The sequence below is a fragment of the Dermacentor variabilis genome, chromosome 1 (genome assembly GCF_050947875.1).
Source record: "Dermacentor variabilis isolate Ectoservices chromosome 1, ASM5094787v1, whole genome shotgun sequence".
NCBI lineage: Eukaryota > Metazoa > Arthropoda > Arachnida > Ixodida > Ixodidae > Dermacentor > Dermacentor variabilis.
The window spans coordinates 212,086,210-212,108,436 of record NC_134568.1 but is presented as its reverse complement, the minus strand read 5'-3'; the positions used below and the strand labels follow the sequence as shown (position 1 = coordinate 212,108,436).

The 22,227-nt window shown below is 47.8% G+C and overlaps 2 protein-coding genes across 4 annotated transcripts in view; one reads left to right on the top strand and one right to left on the bottom strand.

Moving 5' to 3' along the window:
* The window catches only part of MYPT-75D (Myosin phosphatase targeting subunit 75D), a 426,156-nt gene extending 407,583 nt beyond the window's left edge, over positions 1 to 18,573 (bottom strand). For both annotated transcript variants that reach the window (XM_075704069.1, XM_075704067.1), the window contains exon 1: positions 18,308 to 18,573. The gene's annotated coding sequence lies outside the window, so the exon portion shown is untranslated. The remainder of the gene's footprint in view (positions 1 to 18,307) is intronic.
* Cpsf5 (cleavage and polyadenylation specificity factor subunit 5) overlaps positions 1 to 22,227 on the top strand; it is a 90,552-nt gene that overhangs the window by 42,165 nt on the left and 26,160 nt on the right. Inside the window, exons 1-2 of one of the 2 annotated variants that reach the window (XM_075704116.1) lie at positions 20,445 to 20,620; positions 20,790 to 20,990. In XM_075704116.1, coding sequence (XP_075560231.1) covers positions 20,487 to 20,620; positions 20,790 to 20,990 — 335 coding nt within the window. In that variant the 5' untranslated portion in view covers positions 20,445 to 20,486. Of the gene's footprint in view, positions 1 to 20,444; positions 20,621 to 20,789; positions 20,991 to 22,227 lie in introns of those variants that run through there. The other variant, XM_075704125.1, reaches the window with a different exon arrangement.

The window sequence follows — 22,227 nt, the reverse complement described above, 5'->3', positions numbered from 1 at the left end:
ACGCACGAGCGTTGTTGCCGTGCTCAGCTCGGTGGGAGCGTAACGCTGTGAAAGCGGAAACGGCAACGCACGGTGCCGTAGGCCAGACGCGCGCCGTCCCACGGGAATCGGAAGGCGCGCTGCAGGGCCAAGTCATCATTAGTAGCCATCTGTCAAGTCACTCTGCCTTTTCCCTCTCGGATCGCAAATTAGGTTGAAAAGACCGAGGGAAAGAGAGCGCGGCGCCAATCAGCCCGAAATGCGACCGGGGTGAAGACTAAGCTCCGATCGATCTCCCGACGTGCCCGTCGCAATCCTTTCGAAAGCGCTCCATCCTCGGCGGTTGGATGGCATTAAGGTATGCCCCGTTGGCCGCCACCGTGCTGTGCAGCAGCGTCCTTGTGGGGTAAAAAGAAAGCATGAGCTTCCGTCAGCTGTCCCCGGATAATTGTGATAATAACCACATAATCGAATCTGAGTTTACACATCCAAACGAGACGCTTATCAAGGGAGATGAATTATTTTTACGTCATGTGTGGTCATCCAGCAAAAGAAGCGCCAGCATGTCACCGCCTCTGACTTGGAAAACAATGTCCTGCGCATGCATACTGCTGCCAACGAGGGCGAGCACTCCAAGACACTCATGCGGCCGGGTCCATTCACATGCATTAATTGTAGTCGCCGTATCTGCGATACCGGCTGTTTTTCTGACTGCCATAATGTGCCAGACGGGTCCTGCAAGGTCTGAGTTTGTCCGGTGCGACAACACGCGTATATAATGGCAATGTTTTGATCGATGATTGATTGATGTACGGGGTTTTATGGCGCAACGGCCAGATATGACCAAAGAGCGCCATACACATGGTGATCGGTTTTCAATGAACTGTTCATGAAGTGAAGAAATGTACTTCGAATGGTGGATGTGGCATGGCTGTAAATAGGCCTAAAATCAGTCGCTCTGGATTGCGTAAAATAAATAAGTATTAAAACAATGACGATGACCAGAGATGTGAAATATGGAACTGTCATGTTACACGTGGATGATGAAACAAAACATGTTGAACGCAGCACTGATGTCTCATCAGGGCCCTTGAATGCAAGGGCCTGGAGACAGGTGCTATGCTAATGTAAAAAACGCAGCAGCAGCCTCTGCTAAGAAGCCGTACTACGTAACACTTGGTCGGATAATGTGCAATGTTTGAATGTCATTTAAATAATTTAAAACTGATGTGGTGTTGAATAACGGGTTCGAGCCGAGAAATTGTGCTGGATGTAATGGGATATGGTGCTGATACGCCAAGGGAAAGTGCTTTTTTCTCTCGCATTCTGTTCCCCTACATTCCACGAGGACGTGGATGACCGTCAGTCTTTTACCACATCTACCAAATGTAGGAGGTTCCTCACCAGTCAGCAAGAAGTTGTGTGCACTGTATGTGTGCCCCATTCTTAGTCGACAGAACGCGACATCAGTCTCGTAATTTTGCTATAGATGGGGAGGTGCCTAAATGTGGCCTGATTAAGTGAAGTTTATTCGAGCTTTGCGAGTCCCACAAGTGTTGCCAATAATCTCTTAATTTTTTGCGAATAAAAGGTCTTAAATCTATGGCGGGGACACCTATGGAACAGTTCAAATCTTTTCTTGCTGTGGATGTGGCGATTTCGTCAGCGAGCACATTACCCTCAATGCCTCTGTGCCCGGGCACCCAGCATATAATGACACGTTGATTACATCCACAGACAGCGCACAAGAGCGTATAAAGATCATTAATTACAGGGTTTTTGTGCTTTTTAAGCGATACTAACGCCTTAACAACGCTCGGAGAGTCGGTATATATAATTGACTTTCCTAGTTTTAATTGTTTTATGTGTTTCACAGCTGATAATAACGCATAGGCCTCAGCCGTAAAGATACTTGTCTGCGCATGCAAGAAGCCAGAGTCGGAGAAGGACGGACCAACCGCTGCGTAAGAGACGCCGGCTTGTGACTTAGACGCATCGCTGTAATACTCCGGGCAGCAGTACTTCGACCGAAGTTCAAGGAAGTGCATTCGAATGTGCATCTCAGAAGCATGCTTACTGACTTCAATAAACGACATGTCACATTCCGGGAGCTGCCACTGCCACGACGGTGACAGCTTCGCTGGAAGCATTAGATGGAGTTCTACAAGTGGGACAGACATTTCTTCACTAAGATTCCTTATACGGAGCGAGAAGGGCTGCCTGACTGTAGGCCGATTATTAAAGAAGTGTGGCACAGGAAACATTTACAGTTGTGTAACAAGGGTGTTCAGGATTCGAGTTTACTTTCAGATATGTAAAGCTGGAATATGACCTCTGTAGACGGAGTGACCACTCGTTTGATTCTACATAGAGACTTTCTACAGAGCTTGTCCTGAAAGCACCGGTCGCTAGGCGGATACCTAGGTGGTGCACAGGGTCTAGGATTTTTAGCGCGCTCGGTGTTGCAGAATGATAGATTATAGCACCATAGTCAAGACGAGAACGGAAAAGGCTCCTGTACAAGTTCAGGAGACATTTTCGATCACTTCCCCATGTTGTGCGAGACAGAATTTTTAAAATATTCATCGTTTTCAAACATTTTGCCTTCAAATATTTGAGATGGCGGATGAAAGTAAGCTTGGAATCTAGAATTATTCCCAGGAATTTGTTCACTGCTCACAGATAGTTGCTCTCGATTGATGGTAAGTTTCGGCACTATAGTGTTATGCCTCTTCTGCTTGAAAAGAGTATACACGTACTTTTGCGGCAATGTATTTTAAAGCCATTTGCATCCGCCCATTTAGATAATTTGTTTAATGTGAGCTGTATCTGTCACTCGCAGATCGCAATGTTACATGATTTAAAACCTATCTGTATGTCATCGACATATACAGAATAAAACATTGTGCGTGGTATGACTGTATACAGGGAGTTCATCTTTACAATAAACAGTGTGCAACTAGGCACAGCCCCTTGCGGCACCCCAGTCTCATGAGTGAATGTTCTAGATAAAGCGTTGCCCACTCTCGCACGAAACGTGCGGTTCGATAAGTAGCTTGTCACTGTGTTTAACATATTTCCACGGACCCCCATCGCGGAAAGATCTCGCAAAATCCCGAAGCGCCATGTCGTATCGTATGCTTTCTCTAAATCTAAGAATACCGAGAGTAAAAACTGCTTATGTATAAACGCATCTCTGATGTTCGCCTCGATGCGGACGAGGTGGTCTATTGTCGATCTACCTTCTCGGAACCCACACTGGAAGGGGTCTAGTGTTTTGCTATTTTCTAGGAAAGAGATTAAGCGCCGGTTAATCATTTTTTCATACAGCTTGCAAAGACAGCTTGTTAGCGCTATTGGCCTGCAGTAGCTGCTGGCTAAGGACGCGTCTTTGCCTTGTTTAATTATCGGGATGACTATGGCTTCTTTCCACGAGGACGGAATATACCCAGCCGCCCACATGGCATTGAAAAGAGATAGCGTTTTCAGTGCTTCAGGGTGTAGGTATCTAATCATTTCGTACATAATGCGGTCGCTGCCTGGCGCCGAGTTTTTGCAACAAGCGAGAGACGCCTTTAGTTCAGCTAAGTTAAATGGACGATTGTAAGCTTCATTCGAGGAGTCTTTGTGATTAAGAGGCTGTCTCTCTGCACGTTCTTTTAACCTCAGGAAAGATTCTGTATAGTGCGATGCACTTGAAACATATTCAAAGTGTTCACCTAGACAATCCGCCCGAGCCTCCAGGCTATCACCGTGGGCGCTTACCAAGGGTAGAGGATGCGTCTGCCGGCCTATTAATTTATTCACTCTAGTCCAGACTTTCGTCTCGTCCGTGTAGGAATTTATGCCGGAGATTTATTTCTCCCAGCTCTCCCTTTTAGCACGTCGACGTGTTCTTCTACCCTGAGCCTTTATTTGTTTAAAATAAATCGAGTTTTCGGTGGTTGTAAAGTCGCGAAGTCGTCCCCAAGCTTTGTTTCGGTTTTTCCGTGCTTTTTTACATTCTTCGTTCCACCATGGGATACGACGCTTATTCGACATTCCATTAGTTTCACGGATGCATTTTCTCGCAGCCTCAATTATAAGGCATGTAATATACGCCACAGCGTCGTCTATATTGAAAGAGTCGATTTCATCCCGGATTGTATATGTTAGTTCGCGGAAAAGTTCCCAGTTAGCCGACTCGATCTTCCACCGGGGAGCATGTGGCAAGGATTCATCTTGTTTGGTCAAGTTTAATATAACTGGGAAGTGGTCGCTTCCAAAGGGGTTCTTCAAAACGGACCACTCAAGGTACGGCATTAGTGTACTCGACACTATGTTTAGATCTATCGAGGAGTATGTATTATGTGCCACGCTGTGGTACGTCAGCTCCCTTTTATTAAGTATACATGCTCCTGAGGAAAAAAAGTTTTCAATTAGGCGACCTCTCGCATCGCAACGAGAGTATCCCCACAAAGTGTTGTGTACGTTTAAATCTCCGACAACTATGTACGGCGCGGGAAGTTCATCTATGTAGTTTTGAAATTCGCTTTTATTAAGTTGATAATTTGGAGGGATGTATACAGAGCTGATAGTGACCAGCTTATCAAACAACACCCCTCGGATAGCAACTGCCTCTAGGGGCGTACGAAGTTCTACTTCCCGGCAAGCAATACCTCTGTCTACAATTATTGCAACACCGCCGGATGAGACGAGAGTGTCATCGCGGTCTTTACGAAATATAGCAAATTGTCGAAGAAAATTTGTTTGCGTATGTTTGAGGTGTGTTTCCTGAACACACAGCACTTTTGGAGTATACCTGTATATGAGTTCCTTGATATCATCAAGATTGTGCAGCAGACCTCTGACATTCCAGTGTATTATTTGCGTATCCATGTTGAATGTGGCTTATGTGCTGTGTGTTTAAGAAAGACGAGTTACCTCACAGAGCCCTTTGAGGGCGCGAAGTTGTGGTGCTTTACTTTTTGGGAGCCATTGCGAGAATCTCGCCGCTCCTTAGGCGCTAGCGGAGCCGTCTGGCTGGTTGTGCCCATCGCCTCGGAAAAGGTGTTGGACAGGCGCTCTTGCGAGCGCTGCGTTTGAGAAGGCCTCGTCCCTGTAGACGAGACCTTAGAGGCCACCTGCTCGAAGGTAGATGGCCCCTTCTGCTGGGTTGGCGTAGCAGCGCTAGCTGCAGCCGCCGGGGGGGGGGGGGGGGGGAGGCGCCACTGCCGCCTCACTGGGTGTGGGTCGGACAGTCGCCGGAGGCAGTTGTTGCGCTGCCCCCTGACGCGCCACATCGGCAAACCTGCTCTTGGGCAGGTAGGAAACCCGCCTGCGCGCTTCTTGAAATGAAATATTCTCTGTAACTTTTATCGTCACGATTTCTTTTTTCTTTTTTCCATGACGGGCACGAGCGTGAGTATGCGGCGTGCTCGCCATCACAGTTGACACAGTGCGGAGCGCTTTCGCAATTTTCAGACGTATGATCTCCGCCACTACATTTAGCACATGTCTGCCGGCCTCGGCAGTTCTGGGAACTGTGTCCGAAACGCTGGCATTTAAAGCATCGAAGTGGATTTGGGACATAGGGTCTGACACGTAGCTTTACATAGCCTGCCTCGATTGTCTCAGGCAGGATGCTTGAGCCAAAAGTGAGTATAAGATGCTTTGTCTTGATTTCCTTACCGTCACGCCTTAGCATAATTCGCTTGACATTGATAACATTCTGTTCGGTCCAGCCTTCCATCAGTTCGGCTTCTGTCAGCTCCATTAGATCATCATCAGAGATAACACCACGGTTGGTGTTCATAGTTCGGTGCGGGGATATAGTGACTGGAATTTATCCAAATTTAACTAGGTTAGGAAGGCTTTCATGTTGCTTCGCATCGTGGAGTTCCAGAAGGAGATCTCCGCTAGCCATCTTTGATGGCTTGTAACCTGCGCCAAGTGCTTTGGTAAGACATTTTGACACTAGGAAAGGTGAAATCATTCTCATCGTCTTTTCAGGTTTGTCGGAATGGATGACGTGGAATCGGGGAAAGCTTTGTAATCTGTTGCCAAAAAATTTGAAAACATCTTCGGTGCGCCCTCTTTTCTGAGGGCGATCAGGGAGGGGAGGGGGGGAGAGCCCAACAAGGGGCCGTGACAGGACTTGTGTTTAAACAAGGCCTGTCAACGCCAGCTGTACAAAGCCACTATAACCAAATATGACATAACCTAGGTTGGCTACTCACACAAGGTTAACCCTTGCTGCCTGGAAGATCGGAATAGGAAATGAGTAGGAGACAGGAAAGTTGGAAAGTGAGGGAAAGGCGAAAGTTCGAGGGAGAGAGACAGGATAAGGCAACTACCGATTTCCCCCGGGCGGGTCAGTCCGGGGGTGCCGTCTGCGTGAAGCCGAGGCCAAAGAGGTGTGTTGCCTCCGCCGGGGGGTGGGGGGTGGGGGGAGGGGGAGGGGGCCTTAACGGTCCGAACACTCGGCATTGGCACAACCCCCAGGATCCCCCTTTCCTCGGACACGGCTAAGCCGCGCACGGCTACACGCGGGAGGGTCCGACCCTCATGTGCTCGGGTCCGTGGTGTCGCAAAATGGCAATGTTTTGTGCTGCTGCCCGTTTCAGTTTTCATTAAAGGAGTCTACAAATCTCACCTCGGGTAGCATTTGGTGCGAGATTTCTGGATGCTCTTACCTCGCATAAAAGTATTTGTAACTGCAAATCGAATGTTTTTCTTCAGGCAAGAAAATTCTGGCTATAAAAGATTAAGATACCTTATGACAAATAACTTTTTCTAAGGCACTAATCTTAAAAGTAGCTGAGCGCGATCCCGAAGAACGCAGCTTGTACACTATATAAACAATCGAGCCCACGCTGTTTGAAACACTGGTGGTTGCGAGAGAGAGAGAGAGAGAGAGAGAGAGAGAGAGAGAGAGAGAGAGAGAGAGAGAGAGAGAGAGAGAGAGAGAGAGAGAGACGGGAAACTAAGTTTTTTTTTTGTGACTACCAAAATTTGTTGCTGGGCTATAGTGGGTTCATGCTAATAAATTAATACTGGTAAGCGCAGTTTCAAGACGGGATCAGAGAAAACACCGACGTACAGGACAAGCGCTTCGCCACTAATCAATTGCGCGTATCGCTTCTCCTATGCGTCCGTCTTGAAACTGCGCTTACCAGTATTCATTTGTGAGTCGTTGGCGAGTGGAACTTCGATTTCTTGCCGCAGGGTATACTTGTTGACGATAGCGCATGAACCAGGTCTTCAGATCGCATACGCGAAGCCACCGACTGATTACGCGACCTTCACGTATGTGCCACGCCAACACCTGGCGGATGCTCCGGTGAGCCGGCAGGACGGCGTCGGGGGGTTTCCGAAAACAACCGTCAAGTGCGCGCGAGTCCGTTGCATGTGAACAAGGTGTGGGCAGCTGTGAACGCAAATTCCCTCTTTCGGTAGGGAGGCGACTGTGGAAATTCAGTGTTTAATCATTGCAGCTTCGACGACTGCGATTGTGCAGTTTGATTTCCCCCTTGTTTACAAGGAAAACGGATAAAGCTTTTGTAGCCATGATGTAAATGTTTAAAAATGAAGGAAAAGCTACGCGGTCCTTTTTGAATACAAATATAACATCGCAGCGAAAAGTTAAACTGCAAATGCGACATACCATAGTGTACTTCGGGGCACCGCTGCCGCCATCTGGTCGTTACCCTTTGCTTCCCTAACACAATTACTACGAACGGCACTTACGAGCTCCCTTACTCATCAATACTTTTAGAGGACCCTCCGTGATCTTGAGGACACCCCAAGCACTCCTGCAAACTATAAGAGCCTCTCCCGCACGTTAAATGTGCTGCGAGCATGCATACAGCTGACGCGTATCAAAGGACGCATCGAGTTCAGTGACTCTTGACGCACACTGTAGCAGCGTCCACTGGCAAACAGGATGTGCAAGATGCGTCTGGTATAGCCTCCGAGACCTTCCGCGCGCCGTGCACATAGCGAAACCTCCGAGCGGGTGACCATTGCCAAGTTAGCCTTTCAGCGCTTTTTTTTTTTTTTTGTCACCACGTTTGATTCATGAACCCTCGAATACCGTAGAGAGCACGTAAGCGCAACGCAAACAGAGGTGGAGCGGAGGAATAGCGCGCTGCAGGGCAACAACTTCGTCGATCACGTTGGGGCTCATTACAAGCATATGTACTATCGTGAGCAATATGAGCGGGAACACGCGAACGCGTGGCAAATATCATCGAAACCGAGTTAGCGCGATACGCGGATGGCGCTGTCGAAAACAGAGGGGAAAGGGGGGCGCTCTTCCGCTAACTGTTAGCACTCCCACCGCGCCTGCGTTTGTCGAAAACGGCAGCTTACGGTATTTCACCGGCCGCCGATAGCCGATAAGACGGCTACGTGCGCAGTGACTTACAGCGAGTCATTTTTTTTCCAGTCATGCTTTTTTTTTTTTTAGAGCGCATCTTTTAAGCGCCTGTTCCTGCGTTTAGCGTAAGGTATCTTCATATATACACCTATAGGACATCATGTATATCTTATGGAGTACATAGTGCCCCGCGTTACAGACGAACAGATTTCCCAGGGAAGCAGCTCTCGAATGTTTACACTTCAAAACAGTGCTGCTATTGGCCACGCTTCGGTGCACAAAGCTATCCGTAACCGCAATATCAAACAGCTTTATCAATGTGCGGTGGCGATGTTCCGCACTTTGTATAAACAGACGCATGCTGGGAGCGCCAACAGTTATTAAAACAGCGTCCACCTTTCCGCTTTGTTTCCGACGGCGGCGGCCACGAATCGCCAGCAGGGTTCGAGGCTATCTGACACGCACTCCTCTGTTCCCGCTCGTATTGCTCACGACAGTATAACTAGCGCAAAGCGGCCATGGCGTAGTGGTTAGGAGCCTTTACAAGACTTCGATGAGCATTCCAACCACTACTTATAAAGGTTCAGAAGAGCACTCTAGCAACGATCATATATGATCGTTGTTTAATCACAGCTACATCTAACTTCCAGCATAGGTTGGCCATGTTACGCTGCGTCGCGCCCGCATGAATCGAAGTGCGACGGACGAATGAAGACGATCGACCCTCCATTTACAAGCTATATAGTAAGTGCCGTTCGCAGAGATACACCGAGGACGATTATTAGCAATGATGCTGCTAACGTGCTTTTTCCCTTTAGGTCGAGGTGTGAACGTGCGTAAGATTTGTAGGGCCGCTCATGACTCTTCCGTGGCCGTGACACGTTTGCTCTGAACCTTTTATAGAATACACGTGCACTTTATTAATGATCATTTACTTACTGAATATTACATAATTTTTATATCACTGACTCTCCCGACGACTTTGTTGTTGCCGATTTCGCCCTGCTTAAGGAACTTCTCCGAATGAACTTGCTCGAAGTGCTGCCACAATAGGACGACAGTGTCAAACTTTTTTTCCTTGCATGCATTCTTTTGTCATCTTGCGCCGCTCCATGTTTCCGCAACTTTGAACTAAACCCATCTTTCAAAAAAGTTCACGAAACATTCGTAAAATCGTAGAAAGAGCTCGAATTCATAAACTTTACGAAAACTTCGGGAAGGTTGGCAGTTATGTACACTGTTACGATCGGCCTGCCGGAGTACCGATCTGCAAAACTTTCCCGGCCCGCTGCGACGACTCGCTTTGTAAAGACAACAATGCGCCTCCTCAACAGCCCCACGGCGCCGGCATGTCTAGCAACGTTCGGCGGGCCCAGTATTGTTAGTTGATTCGCTGTCGCCTTCACGGTTTGCTTGGAGCAAGATAACTTCTGGAAAAGGATGTTTTGCGGTGCTTTCTCACGGGCCCCAGAAGTCGTCACAGTCAATGGACATACGCGGCGGCTACTGACTGCGGGGTCAGCTCTGGGATCAAGAGGCGCCTGCTTGGGTAAAGACCCGTCTACGAGAACCCTCTCACCTCGGTGTTTTCAGTGAAACCAAAGTGCGGAAGTGAGTGTGTGAACCCTCCCCCTCAATGGCGGGTCGACTACGATGACTTTGGACGCTCCCATTGTTCGAAGGTTGAACGGCAGTTTTCCCTCACCTAGGGATCCAAGGAGGACAGTGTCTTTAAGCAGCCGTTTACGGCTGCTTGGTGTGCTCTCTTTCAGTCATGCTGGACTGATGAACTGCAACGTTCTTTACCCTTCATGTAGATATTGCAAATAAATCCCATATTCCTCGTTCTCGATGAGAACAAGTCCCTCCCTTCAACAACGTCCTCAACGTGGATGAGTCGGACGACGACTTGGGCCAGCTACCACTTATTTCATGCCCGACCCCAACTCTTACAAAGCTCAGCCACAAAGTTTACGGACCACGGGATCTCAGAAAACGTTCAATTCCCGAGCAGCCTGCAGCAGTAGTCAGTAAAACTGTATACGACAATGTTATATTCTGGTCGAGGCCCGAAATTCACATGTCAGGCTGCGTTATGAGCTTGCGGAGGTATTCAGCTTTGTTCTCAGATTTCATGGTCCGTAATATTTTGTGGCCGGGTGTACATGTTTCACTGTCCACCACCTTCATTTCACGTCTTAACCCCTCATAGCCAGAATTTATTTTCCCGAAGAAAAAAAATCCTGAATTCCAGTCAGAAATACTGCGAGGTAAATTTCAAAATTACTCTCACGCCATTTGCTAGTCCTGGTGAGATTTGCAAACTAGCTAAAAAAAAATTAAACGGGCATCTAGCACAGTTATTGGGACCACAGAGCATAGGTGACGGGGACAAGGACGGACGACATGATGGCACCCGTCCTTGTTCTTCCTTGCCCGTGTAACCTAAGCGCTATGGTCCCGGTAACTGTAACAAATTAGCCGAAAAGTACGTAAACCTAGCACAGAACAACGCCCTTATAATCGCAGGATTTCGCACCGACCAAACTCAGACTTCGGATGTGAACCGTCACGCACCTTATGGCAGTGTGTAAGACAGTTGGTATTGCAGAGATGGAGACTTCAATTTATGCAACTGAATGACTGTAGCCGCAAGAGCTTCTTGGGAGTACTCAACCTCGTTGAAAGCATCATGCGCAAAAGCGTTGTTTTCTTCGTCAGAGATGGCGACATGCTGACGCGTTTTTGCTGGATGACTGCACATGACAGGAAAATCAGTAGTTCTTCAAGCGTCCCGTTTGGATTAATGAGCTCAGATTCCGAATGTAAACAACTCAAGTCTGCAGTGAAGCCCTGCCCACGCCCTCATAACCGCCAGCCACTATTCCTCTGAGAGGCTGTAAATAGTTCGTACGTCAATCTTTCCCTGTTGCCTAAATAAAACAAAAATAAAATTATAAGTGCGTAATGTTTGCACTCGTCTATTATAGCGGAACGGTGAAAGCCTAATTCTTTATTGAACTGAAATAAAACGCTTACTTCGTTGCAACTATTTATTGCCAAGCTTCACTTCAGTCGGCAGTGAAGTTTTATGAGTAAAACGGAGTCAGCAGTGAAATGAACTGTACCGCGGACTTTTGAAGTGTGAAATGCTCAGACTCCATAGGCTTTGTCCATGTGTGTTGCACACCTCATCGCTTCCACTGATGAAAAGGATCTTCGTGAACAGGAGACGCTCCGGAGGTATCAAGTACGACGCCATATTCAAATGGTCGCGTGACAATTTTATTTGCTTCTGTGATTGGCTGGCGGAGTAACATAACCCCCTGCGGTCAGTGTGCCTTGGTTGCCAACTGCTGTTTTTCTTAGTTGTATCCTACTATAGAAAAGCTGCAACGTCATTTCAAACGTGACGCCACATTCAGATGCCAATTTTCTTGCAAGAAGCAGATATACAGGGTGTTTCAGCGAACACTTTCAAAAACTTTTCAGAGTTGCCTGTGGCAGATATCACAATTCCAGTTCAGGAGCTGGTCTACTCGAAACGGCGGACAACACTTGCACAAAAAATTGAGAACGCTGATCGACTAATTAATAAAGATTCAATAATTAGCTTTCTAACTAATTACGTTACGGCCCACGTTGCAATTTACAAATTCTAGCCGTGGAGTTCGCAAGGCGGATCCACTTGCAACAAATTTTCAAGATGACACTAGCTTCGAGATAAATTCTCTAACTTTGCGGATAAATGCACTGGCGTTCCAGTTAATTTGTTAACAAAACGTCGTTTCATGCACTGAAGCCCACAAGTAACTGGAACGCCAATGCATTTCTCCGCAAAGTTCAGAAATCTATATTTAAATTAAATTATGGGGTTTTACGTGCCAAAACCACTTTCTGATTATGAGGCACGCCGTAGCGGAGGACTCCGGAAATTTAGACCACCTGGGGTTCTTTAACGTGCACCTAAATCTAAGTACACGGGTGTTTTCGCATTTCGCCGCCATCGAAATGCGGCCGCCGTGTCAGGAATTTATATCTCGAAACTGGTGTCGTCCTGAGAATTCGTTCCTAGTGGATCCGCCTCGCGAAGTCCAGTGCTAGAATTTGTAAATTGCAATATGGGCCGTAATGTAATGAGTTAAAACGTTAAGTAGTGAATTCTCGTTAATTACTCGATTTCGAATTTCAATTTTTGTGCAAGTAGTGTCCGCCGCTTCGAGTACACTGGCTCAAACTATAATTGAGCTGTCTGCCACAGGCAACCTTTAAAAAATTTTCGAAGTGTTCGCTGAAACACACACACATATATATATATATAGATATATATATATATATATATATATATATATATATATAATCTTGTGAAACCGAAACTACATTACATTGGTTTCGAAAGTTACTTTTGCTATAAATGATTCTATTCTTATAACTAGTAACTAGTATTCTTATACTTAGTTGTGCAATATTCATATTTTTAAACTCTAGAAGCGGCGACAAAAGGGATGCCCGACACTTTCTTTCACGTCATCCACATGATTTGACAACTATTTTATTTTTCTCAAAACCAAGATTTTGCTCCACACCGTGTTACGCAAACAATATCCTTTTTTCTGAATAAATATTATGAAATAAAATTTCGCTCACTCATTGCCGACACATAGATGTATAAAATGAACTGGGATAAAAAATATACGTGACGGAAAATTCTCGACATTACAGCTCATTTTTACCCAGGTGCGAAATTCGCATACCTTTTCCGTTCAAAATATCAGCTTACCAATGGCCGGGCCCCTTGGCTATGTAAGAAGTCAGGCCGGCCAGTGGTGTCAGCGAATGTGCCGGCCACAGACAAGCACATCTGACGAACGGAACGCATCCCTGAGTAGCTAGTACTTGGCCAAATGGGCGATACGCGACTTCGTGCGCAGGAAATGGAAAACCACGCTGCTCTCGTTCAGCGGCCGGCGCACTCACACATGCGCACGATCTGGCATGAACTTGTGGGGGGCGCAGCTTCGCCAAACGCGGTTCCGCGTCGCCGGCGCCACGTGCACGCGCAGCGCGGGACAAAAGGCGGCGCTGCATTGCGGGCGGCAATGGCGGCGCTAAACTGGTCGGCGCCCGTTTATTACCGGCGGCAGTGCGCCGACAAAAGGGCCTCGGGGGTTCGGCGCCGCCGGCCTAATCAGGCACGGCGTCTTGCATAACGGAACAACAAGGAAAACGCGGCCACGCAGGGCGAGGCACTCCCGGCTGCTTTCTCTTGACCCAGACTCCCTCTGCTACGCGCCGTTTCCGATACTCGCCCGCCGGACTGATGGCTAACAGCAGCGAACGAAATCCCCGCGATCAAGTCGCAAGAAAGTCGAGCGAAACTACTGGCGAGAAACCGCGCGGAATAGCCACGGGCACAGCCGTGCTACGTGGTTTTCGGTGCGCCGTTTCCAAGGTGGTCCGACGAGAGCGTCGTGCGAACGCGCGTGCCGTGCCAACTCTCGAGCGCACGCAAAGTGGCCCGCTTCTCACAAGCTGCGCAGCTCAACAGTATCGGCAACGGAGCCCACCCGCCGTGTTGCACCGTTCTTTTAACATAATCATCGCGCTGCCTAAAAAAAAGAAAGTATGCCGTCGTGCATTACGGGCAGTGTTTCAGTTCTGCACCGATCAAATCGCGCGCTCACATACTGTTACTTCTCAATAAGGCGATGAGCAAGTCCTTAGACGTTTTCCACGAGGCAGACCTTTCATCAGCGCGCGCCCTGACGACGCGGGGCCCGAAATAGACTGTGACTAGCAAACAAAGGGGCTCCCTTCGAGGCGACAAATGTCGCGAGGATCCCTCTACCTGAACCTGACAAGCTGAACTAATTGACCAAAAGGGGCCAACGTCGAAGGCTACCGCGGCTACAGCGTCAACCTCGGATTCCCAGACTGCTACACGTTCGCGCCATATGCGGCAGCCACGGTGAAACACCGGATGCGGAGTTCGGCGGAGCCATGCGACGTCATGAGCGGGAATTGCGACCGATTCGACGATTACGATAGGTCGAGGTACAGTCATCTGATTCCCTAGTCCAGTATCATGGAAGACGACGGTTGTAAAAGCAGAGCCTTTCGGTGCAGTGCGAGTGTGCTGACGTGTTCTGATGTGAACTCGGTCGTTTAATATGCTCCTACATGGAATGGGCTTCTGTATCTGGAGCCAGTGTAAGTAATGTAAAATAACCACTTTTTCCTTCATTCCTACCACTGGACGTGCTCATCTCTGTGCAGGGTGGATTCCTGGCCCAAACGCCACCTCGAGCCGCAACAATACACATACAAGCATTACACTGAGTGGCGTTCCTCTGAAGGCACTGCTGAATTCTCCCTCAGGAAATTTAACATATGTACATACAGGTCGTGCTCGCTCCTTATCCGGATTCAACAATGATGGCAACACCAACCTTCCAGAAAGACACACTGTCAGGAACCTTGTCTTGTATAGAAGCACACGCCAAACGGACGACGCATGAAATAACATGGTAGTATGCCGTGGGAAACCATGTGGAAACGTGACAACTACAAAAAAAAAAAGTTTGGTGGCACCAGTTGGGCAACCAAGAAAGCACATCCCGTTCATTTCCCTAAAACCCACTCGACGTTAATCCCACGTGGGAGGAGCACAACACATACAATCAAAACCATCAGCGATTAAGGGAGGGGTCCTTTTCGCAGCCAGTGCCCATTACGACTCGTACTTCGGCTCAATGCGCGGAACTATCCGTATAACAAAACAAGTGTCGAAGAAAGAGCCCGCAGTGCTACTGGGAATGCGGGGGAACGTGAACGGGCGAGCTGACAGCTACAATCCGAGCGCGCTTACTAAAGCACACCTGCTTGCACCAGCACGAACAGCGCTACTCTGCTGTGCAGACAATGGAAAAACGCACATTGAGGCCAAATTCAAAGGCGTCACCATCTCGGCCTGCTCCTACGAACACCACTGTGGACATCTGGCGGATGTAACGCAGTCGCGCAACGCCAGCCGGGTCTGACGCGCCTCAAAATCGTCTATCGCCGCCGTGCTGCCAGAAAGAGGGCACAACACGTCCAAATCGGTCGCCCAGCAGGCACAGCGCGATGCTGCCCTCGGGCGCAGTCCGACGACGCTACACGTGCGCTCAGTAAGCCGCAAGGTTGTGCCGAATGTGCGCTCGGTGCTTGAGATGCGCATACCGCCACTAATGGTGTGGAGTCGCGAGATCGACGAGCTGTCATAAGTGTCGCGAAACAGCAGCGCAGACTGCCGGCATTAACAACTACGGTGTCCCAAATGATTAAGATGTACGCAGCCACCGGCCCTATAGGTATCTCGAGATCACAAGAGTTTTTATGCGCGGGAATGGTTCTCGCCAGACGGTACGAGCCTTAAGCGCAGCGTCTATTCTCCCGGCAGCCGGGAAAATTTCTGAAACGAATTTCTCACGGCACTCGCCTCCTACTGGCTCACGGGAGGTTCGGTTAGGTTATAGGGCACATCTGCAGGCTCTTGGGCACCTGCAGGCTTTTTTCCCGGCAGTTTGTCACGTGACTTCCGAGCGCCAATAGAAGGCGAGTGCCGGGAGCATAGAGTTTCTCACTACATTACCTAGAGGGAAATCTGGCGCTGCTGCGCTGTGGTACGCATGGGAATGCCGGTATATTGTGACTTCGGATTGGCATCGTTCTCGTAGAGGCAGGACACCTTGAAGACGCGCTTGGCAAGTACCGTTCCGTCTGTCACAATGAATCATTTCCTACTAAAACAGCACGTGAAAAGCTGTTTTAGCTTTACTATTACGCGAAAACATGTTTTGTTTAACTATAAGAACTTGTTATTGTGTGGACGACTACACGTTACGTAAAAAGTATCAGCGGGTCACTAAAGTTGGAGGACAGACAAGGTTCGCGCTCGCTTTGAAACAGTTGGTCGTCTGTTCTTGCTTTTCTTCGCTTGGTCATGCATCGTGGGTGAGTAAAGATGTAATATGCGTGAATGGAAACATTTTATGAAGATTTTACTTTGAGAACGCGTTATTTGCGTAGCCATATCCACGTTTTAGACGAAGCCTCTTACAACAGCAGCCAACACGAGCCTCGCAGACACACATACCGACATTCCCATGACGGCACGGTGCCCCCTTAAGAAACTCCCATAGACGGTGGCGCCAGATTACCCTCTAGGTGTTATAGTGAGAAACTCTATGGCCGGGAGAATAGACGTTGCCAGCTTTGTGTGAAGCCCTTACCAATACAAGGCACGACTTGCTGCGAAGCGGCGCCAACAGCCTGTTTAAGCCCATTCACCCTGGACGCTCACAGCAGCGAGTGGTTGACGCGCAGCCGACAGCCAGTCAACCAATCATTAATGCTACGAGACAAAACAAAGCAAAATTGAAAAATAAAATATGGAAAGGCGGCTTTACTGAAATCGCGTATCTGGTTGCGCAACCTGTACTACCATACGTGTGCTATTCCGGACCTATAGTATTCTCCTCTGCCCGGTCTCAAGCGTTGCCTACGCAGCCGGTCAGACGTTAAAATACGCACTCAGCTAAGCATGGTGTTAGAATAGGTAACCTAACCTATTCTAACACCATGGAGCTAAATATTGATCGACATGTAACTCTGTACCGATTATTTAGAAAAGATGTAGACAATGCGACAAGTCGCGCGTAAGCTGCGTTTATATATTATTCTGACATACTCTGTCAGTGTACTTCAAAAGCTTTTCTAGTTCAGGCCTTAAAAACGCCATCGTACCAAACCAGCGCGCTTACCACACATATAAAGGTGTGTGTGTGTGTGTGGGGGGGGGGGGGGTGACAAACAGAGGGGGAGTACAGACAGGGCATAGATGAAATGTTATATGCCGCCAGATTACACACAGCCGCAAGCACGGCGATCTGAACGATTTAGGAGGGAATACTGAAGTAGTGGCGTCGGCTAATGTTGCAAGCGGTGCTTGCAGTCAGGGAAGACAACGTCCACACCATAGGTTATCCAAACATTACTGTTCGAACGAAAACAACGCCTCATTTGTAAACGAAATTCCCCCGCATTTTATACAAACGGCAGGCATACATTGGTGCAATATTAAAGTGAATACAACGGCTTGCTTGCTTTACCAACAGCGCGAAACAGATTTCGCGCAGCACTCAAAAGCGATGGTCACGCATCAAAATCAACCCAAGCGATAACGCGCTAGCTCCTTGCGCATATCACCAGCTCAACACCCTGTATATCTGCGGAACAAAAGCGTCCATGGGATTTAAACAACAGAGGGTAAGTGCCAGGTGGTTTGCGCGGAAAAGGCGCCTACCTTGAAGTAGTATTTATTTCATTCTTTTTTTTTTTTTATTTGTTCTACAGAACTCCAAGAACTAATGCCGACAACTTGGCCGCCACGCTAAATGAAACATGGTCGAACCCACGCCACGTTACTTGTCCCCGGAATTATTCACAGGAAAAGAAAGGCGTACGAGCAGCGACAACGGCGGTCTACCCGGTGTTTGCTCACGCGAGATTAGTACACATCACCTTGGTTCAGTGGAGGCTATAACATCTCATCGAAAAACACTGCCGTTGTCGTAACCACGTAGTGATGTTTTCTGAATAGCAGTCAACAAAACTGGTAACCACGTCCCGTTCCAGGCGCGAAGGCGACTCGGACGAAGCCAACTCAATACCTGTAGTACGACCACCTGTGGCCAAGCGGCACGTACTTCCCCAACTGCCACCACAGAACTTTCTTCAAACGCTGCTCACACACTTGCGAAACGTTTTGCTTCGAACAAAACTACACTACGAGAGCACATCCGCATCGCGTTCCCACCAGGCGACAAACAACAAAATATTGCTCTCAGAATGTAACTTTTCGCCGAAGTTAAAAACTTTCTTTTCTGATACCCCCCCCCCCCCTCCCCCTTCTCCTCCAAGACTTACCTAAGAGCCGCTGCCGTTTGTTTCTTTTTGTTAGGGTTAGCAACAGAGACTGTACTTGACGCGGACAGTTTTCAAATGCTTGCAGAAACACTGTCACGCACTTCCGACACCGCACCGTCCTCGCAAAACACTGGGCGCAACTCTTGCTACAACTTTGACACCGGACTGGGCCGAACTCACAAGGAAACGACTGACGGAGTAGCGCGAGCCAAACTGCCGCATCGACCACCGACTCATACAGTACCGAAAAATGCCTGCGGCGCCATTTTGACGGCGGTGTCATCTGGTGGTGGTTGAGCGGACGAAAACCGCGCGCTAGCTGTGTCGTCTGCTACCGCTTGCGCGGCAGCGTCTGCTAGCGCCAATCAAAGAGTGCGTCAGTGAAAGGTACACCAGGTACACTCTTAAAAGAGTTGCATCCTTTGGGGCTTATCTTGTCCCACAACAATAATCGTCATCTGTCTTACCAGCATTTTCTTTCCTCAACGCTGCGAGCCCGGTACTTCCAAGTCACGAACAGCTTGCGCGTTATCAGCGTGACACAGCATTCTCGACAGGAAAGTAGCGAGCGCCGAGTTTTTAAGAAAGGAAACGCAAGCAAGGCAGATGACGATTATCGTTGTGGGACAATTATACACCCCAAAGGGTGCAACCATTTTAGGAGTGCGTATACCCATGAACACTCATTAAAAAATTTCACCCTTTGGGGCTTATCTTGCCCCACAACGATAATCGTCATCTGTATTGCCCAAATTTCCTTTATTTAACGCTGCGAACCCGGTACTTCCAAGTCATAAATGGCATGCGCGTTATCAGCGTGACATAGCATTCTCGACAGGAAAGTATAGCGAGCGCTGACATGTTTTGAAGAAAGGAAACGCAAGTGAGGCAAATGACGATTATTGTTGTGGGACAAATATACACTCCAAAAGGCGCAACTGTTTTAAGCGTGTCAGAAATGTATCTTCAAATGTCACAGCATCTTCCGCTTTCTCACTCGTCCGCTTCTCGATTTCCACACACGTCACACGATGCCAAAAATGGATAATTGAATACAAAATTACGCCAATCCGGAAAAAATAAAGTAATAGCGAGAATTTTTTTGATTGTCTGTTCGCTATCGAGATTGGTTGCTATATTAGGACACCGTAAGCGAAACGAATCAGATATACGAAAACGTCAACAAAGTAGCGAGATCTATGTGCAGTAGGGAAAAAGAAAAAAAAAGGGAAAAAGGTCAATGATCCGTAGAATAGAAGTGCGATTAATGACATGTTCTTCCACGCTGCCATATCGATACCGAAGTGGTTACGCATATGATGACTGGAGGCGCGCCGATCCACATGCACAGGTAGCGCCAACAGGGGCACCATTTAGAAAGCTTGGTCAGTAATTCGATGGAATGAAAAAACTTGTTTTCTTTTTAATCTCAAGACAATGCTGCTCTATGCAGCGCGGGAGCATATTTCATCTTCGCATTCATCACATTTGAACTCTCTGCCCAAATATTTCGTAAGAGCTGTTATGGAATATCTAGTTGTCAGCTGCCTGCGGCGGCTGTGAAGTATACACAGAACGCGTATTGATTTTCCTCCCCTGCCGCTCTTCCACTAGCGCTGCCCGTAACTTACTAACCATGAAAAGCAGCCTGAACTTGGGACACATCGCTGGCAGGGCTTTATCGCCGGAACCGCCATATCGCCCCGTTGCGCCTTTTGTTTACCGCTGGTCGCGCCATCTCTTAACAAGTTCGCAAGGTATTCAATAATATTGTTTTCTTTATTTCAGTTATAGGGGTTAATATTGCTATGTAGTCATGTCATCGTATAAGTAAAGCTTTATTCAGCATTATTATTATTATTATGTATAGAGCAATAATTTGTCTTTTATAAATATTGGTTGAGCGCAGAGTTCTTGTATTTAACCACCCACTAGACTCGACATTTTTAACGCACTAAGAATAGACCAATTCTACTGCATCCTATAATGTTTAGCTTGTCTTCAAGTGACCCTGCAAAAATGTAAAACCTAGCTTATTAAATAAACGCTTGCACGTGGCAACATAACGGTTTCGGTTTTGAACAGCTTGTACCGCCGTCTGGCGCCCAGAAGTTGTTTGCACACAAGTCTGCATCCGCCAGGAGCCAGGCGCGTGCGTGAGTCTGTGAACAGCTTCAAAATGGCGACGCATATAAGCCGCTCAGGTTCAGCCGGCTGGCCTAAAAGCGCGCCACAGAGTCAGTATACAGGAAAGTACTTGGGATCCAATCCGTCGAACCTACTAAACTTCACACTGAACCGAACTGTCAACCTGTGAGTAGTTTATCATCATCATCATAATACTGGCATGTTACTGTGGGCGCCGGGACAATAGGTGCCGCGGGAGTAAACGACACGATACATTTCTCTAATCGCACAGTGTCCTTGGTGAATGTTTAAGGTCTCATGCTCATGTGTAAACGCCATGTTTTCCTTCTTTAAGGTATCCTCTCACGAACTATACGTTTGGCACGAAAGAGGCGCTATATGAACGAGACAGTTCTGTGCCGGCGCGGTTCCAGCGCATGCGGGAAGAGTTTGAGAAGATTGGCATGCGGCGGTCCGTCGAGGGTGTCCTGCTGGTCCACGAGCATGGTCTCCCTCACGTATTGCTATTACAACTGGGAACCACATTTTTCAAATTGTAAGTAGTGTGCACACAGGTTGTGCTCTTGCTGAGTTTGTGCGAACCAACTCGGCTCGTACCTGCGGCGTATTAAGCAACTTTTTTTTTTCCTTCTTAAAGCACAAGAAATATCTGTTCTATAGCACTTAGTCGATGATAAGAGCAAGATACAAGTCCAACTGCTTAACGTCCTATGCAGGCAAGTTCAAACACCGTCGTTTGTCTGGCCTTTCATTGTGAGTGGCACCTGCACCGCTCTGATGAATTTGCCAATATTCCTGGCATTGTGGCGTTGTTGCGAGCCTCACAAGGTGCTGTTGTCTCCTAATGCACTGAAAGAATGAAACGCCGAACAACCTTTTTCAGCATCCCTTATTTATCGAAAAGCTGTCTGCTTAATATGCTGCCAGTGTATGACAAATGTCTTTCAAAAGCTTGAAGTGTCGCACAGCATGTTAACTAACAATCTGTCTAAGCTCTGTGCATCATCCTGTGGAGCAGCTGCCCTCACTGTGGGTGGCATAGTTGCAGCTTCCAAGGTGCTGCTGAAACTAGGCTGATCAAGTTAAGGAGCAACTTATCACTATGCTATTAGTATTCTATATACTTGGGGGGGGGGGGGGTAATGGCACAGGAGGAATGTCTCTTGGAGGTTATGGTTGAGGCAGTGCGAGAGGAGTTCTGCTTTGGGGAGAGTAGCTACCCCAGCTGACTTCACTCATGAGAGTGTGCCACTTGAACTTCATGAGGTTAATTGGCAAGCCTGAGAAAGGTGGTAACTTGGACGAGTTTTGCGATCCAGGCTGTTTATACATTAGTGTAAATAAAACCATCACACACCTACCAACTAGCACCATAGATATGCGTGCTTTTCTGTATTGATTTATTAGATTTTCGTTATTGTCCATGAAACTGATATGCCAGGGTGGCTCAGTGGTAATGGTGTTTTGCTACTGAGCGTGAGTTCAAATCACCTCGATAGCAGCTGCCATTCCATTGGGAGATGCAAAAATACTTGTGTACTTGGGTTTAGATGCACGTTGCAGAACCTCGGTTGGTCTGAATTAATCCAGAGCCCTCCACTAAGGCCCATAATTCCAGTGTTGCTTTGGGGTGCCAAGCATTTGTTTTATTCTTTGCCCTAATATTTAAGAGAAGTTAGGAGGTATGAGATATAGGATGCATCTATGATTCTTGATATTCGTGCTCATTCGTGGCAGTGAAGAAGTTTCCATTGTTGGCATATTTTTGTTCA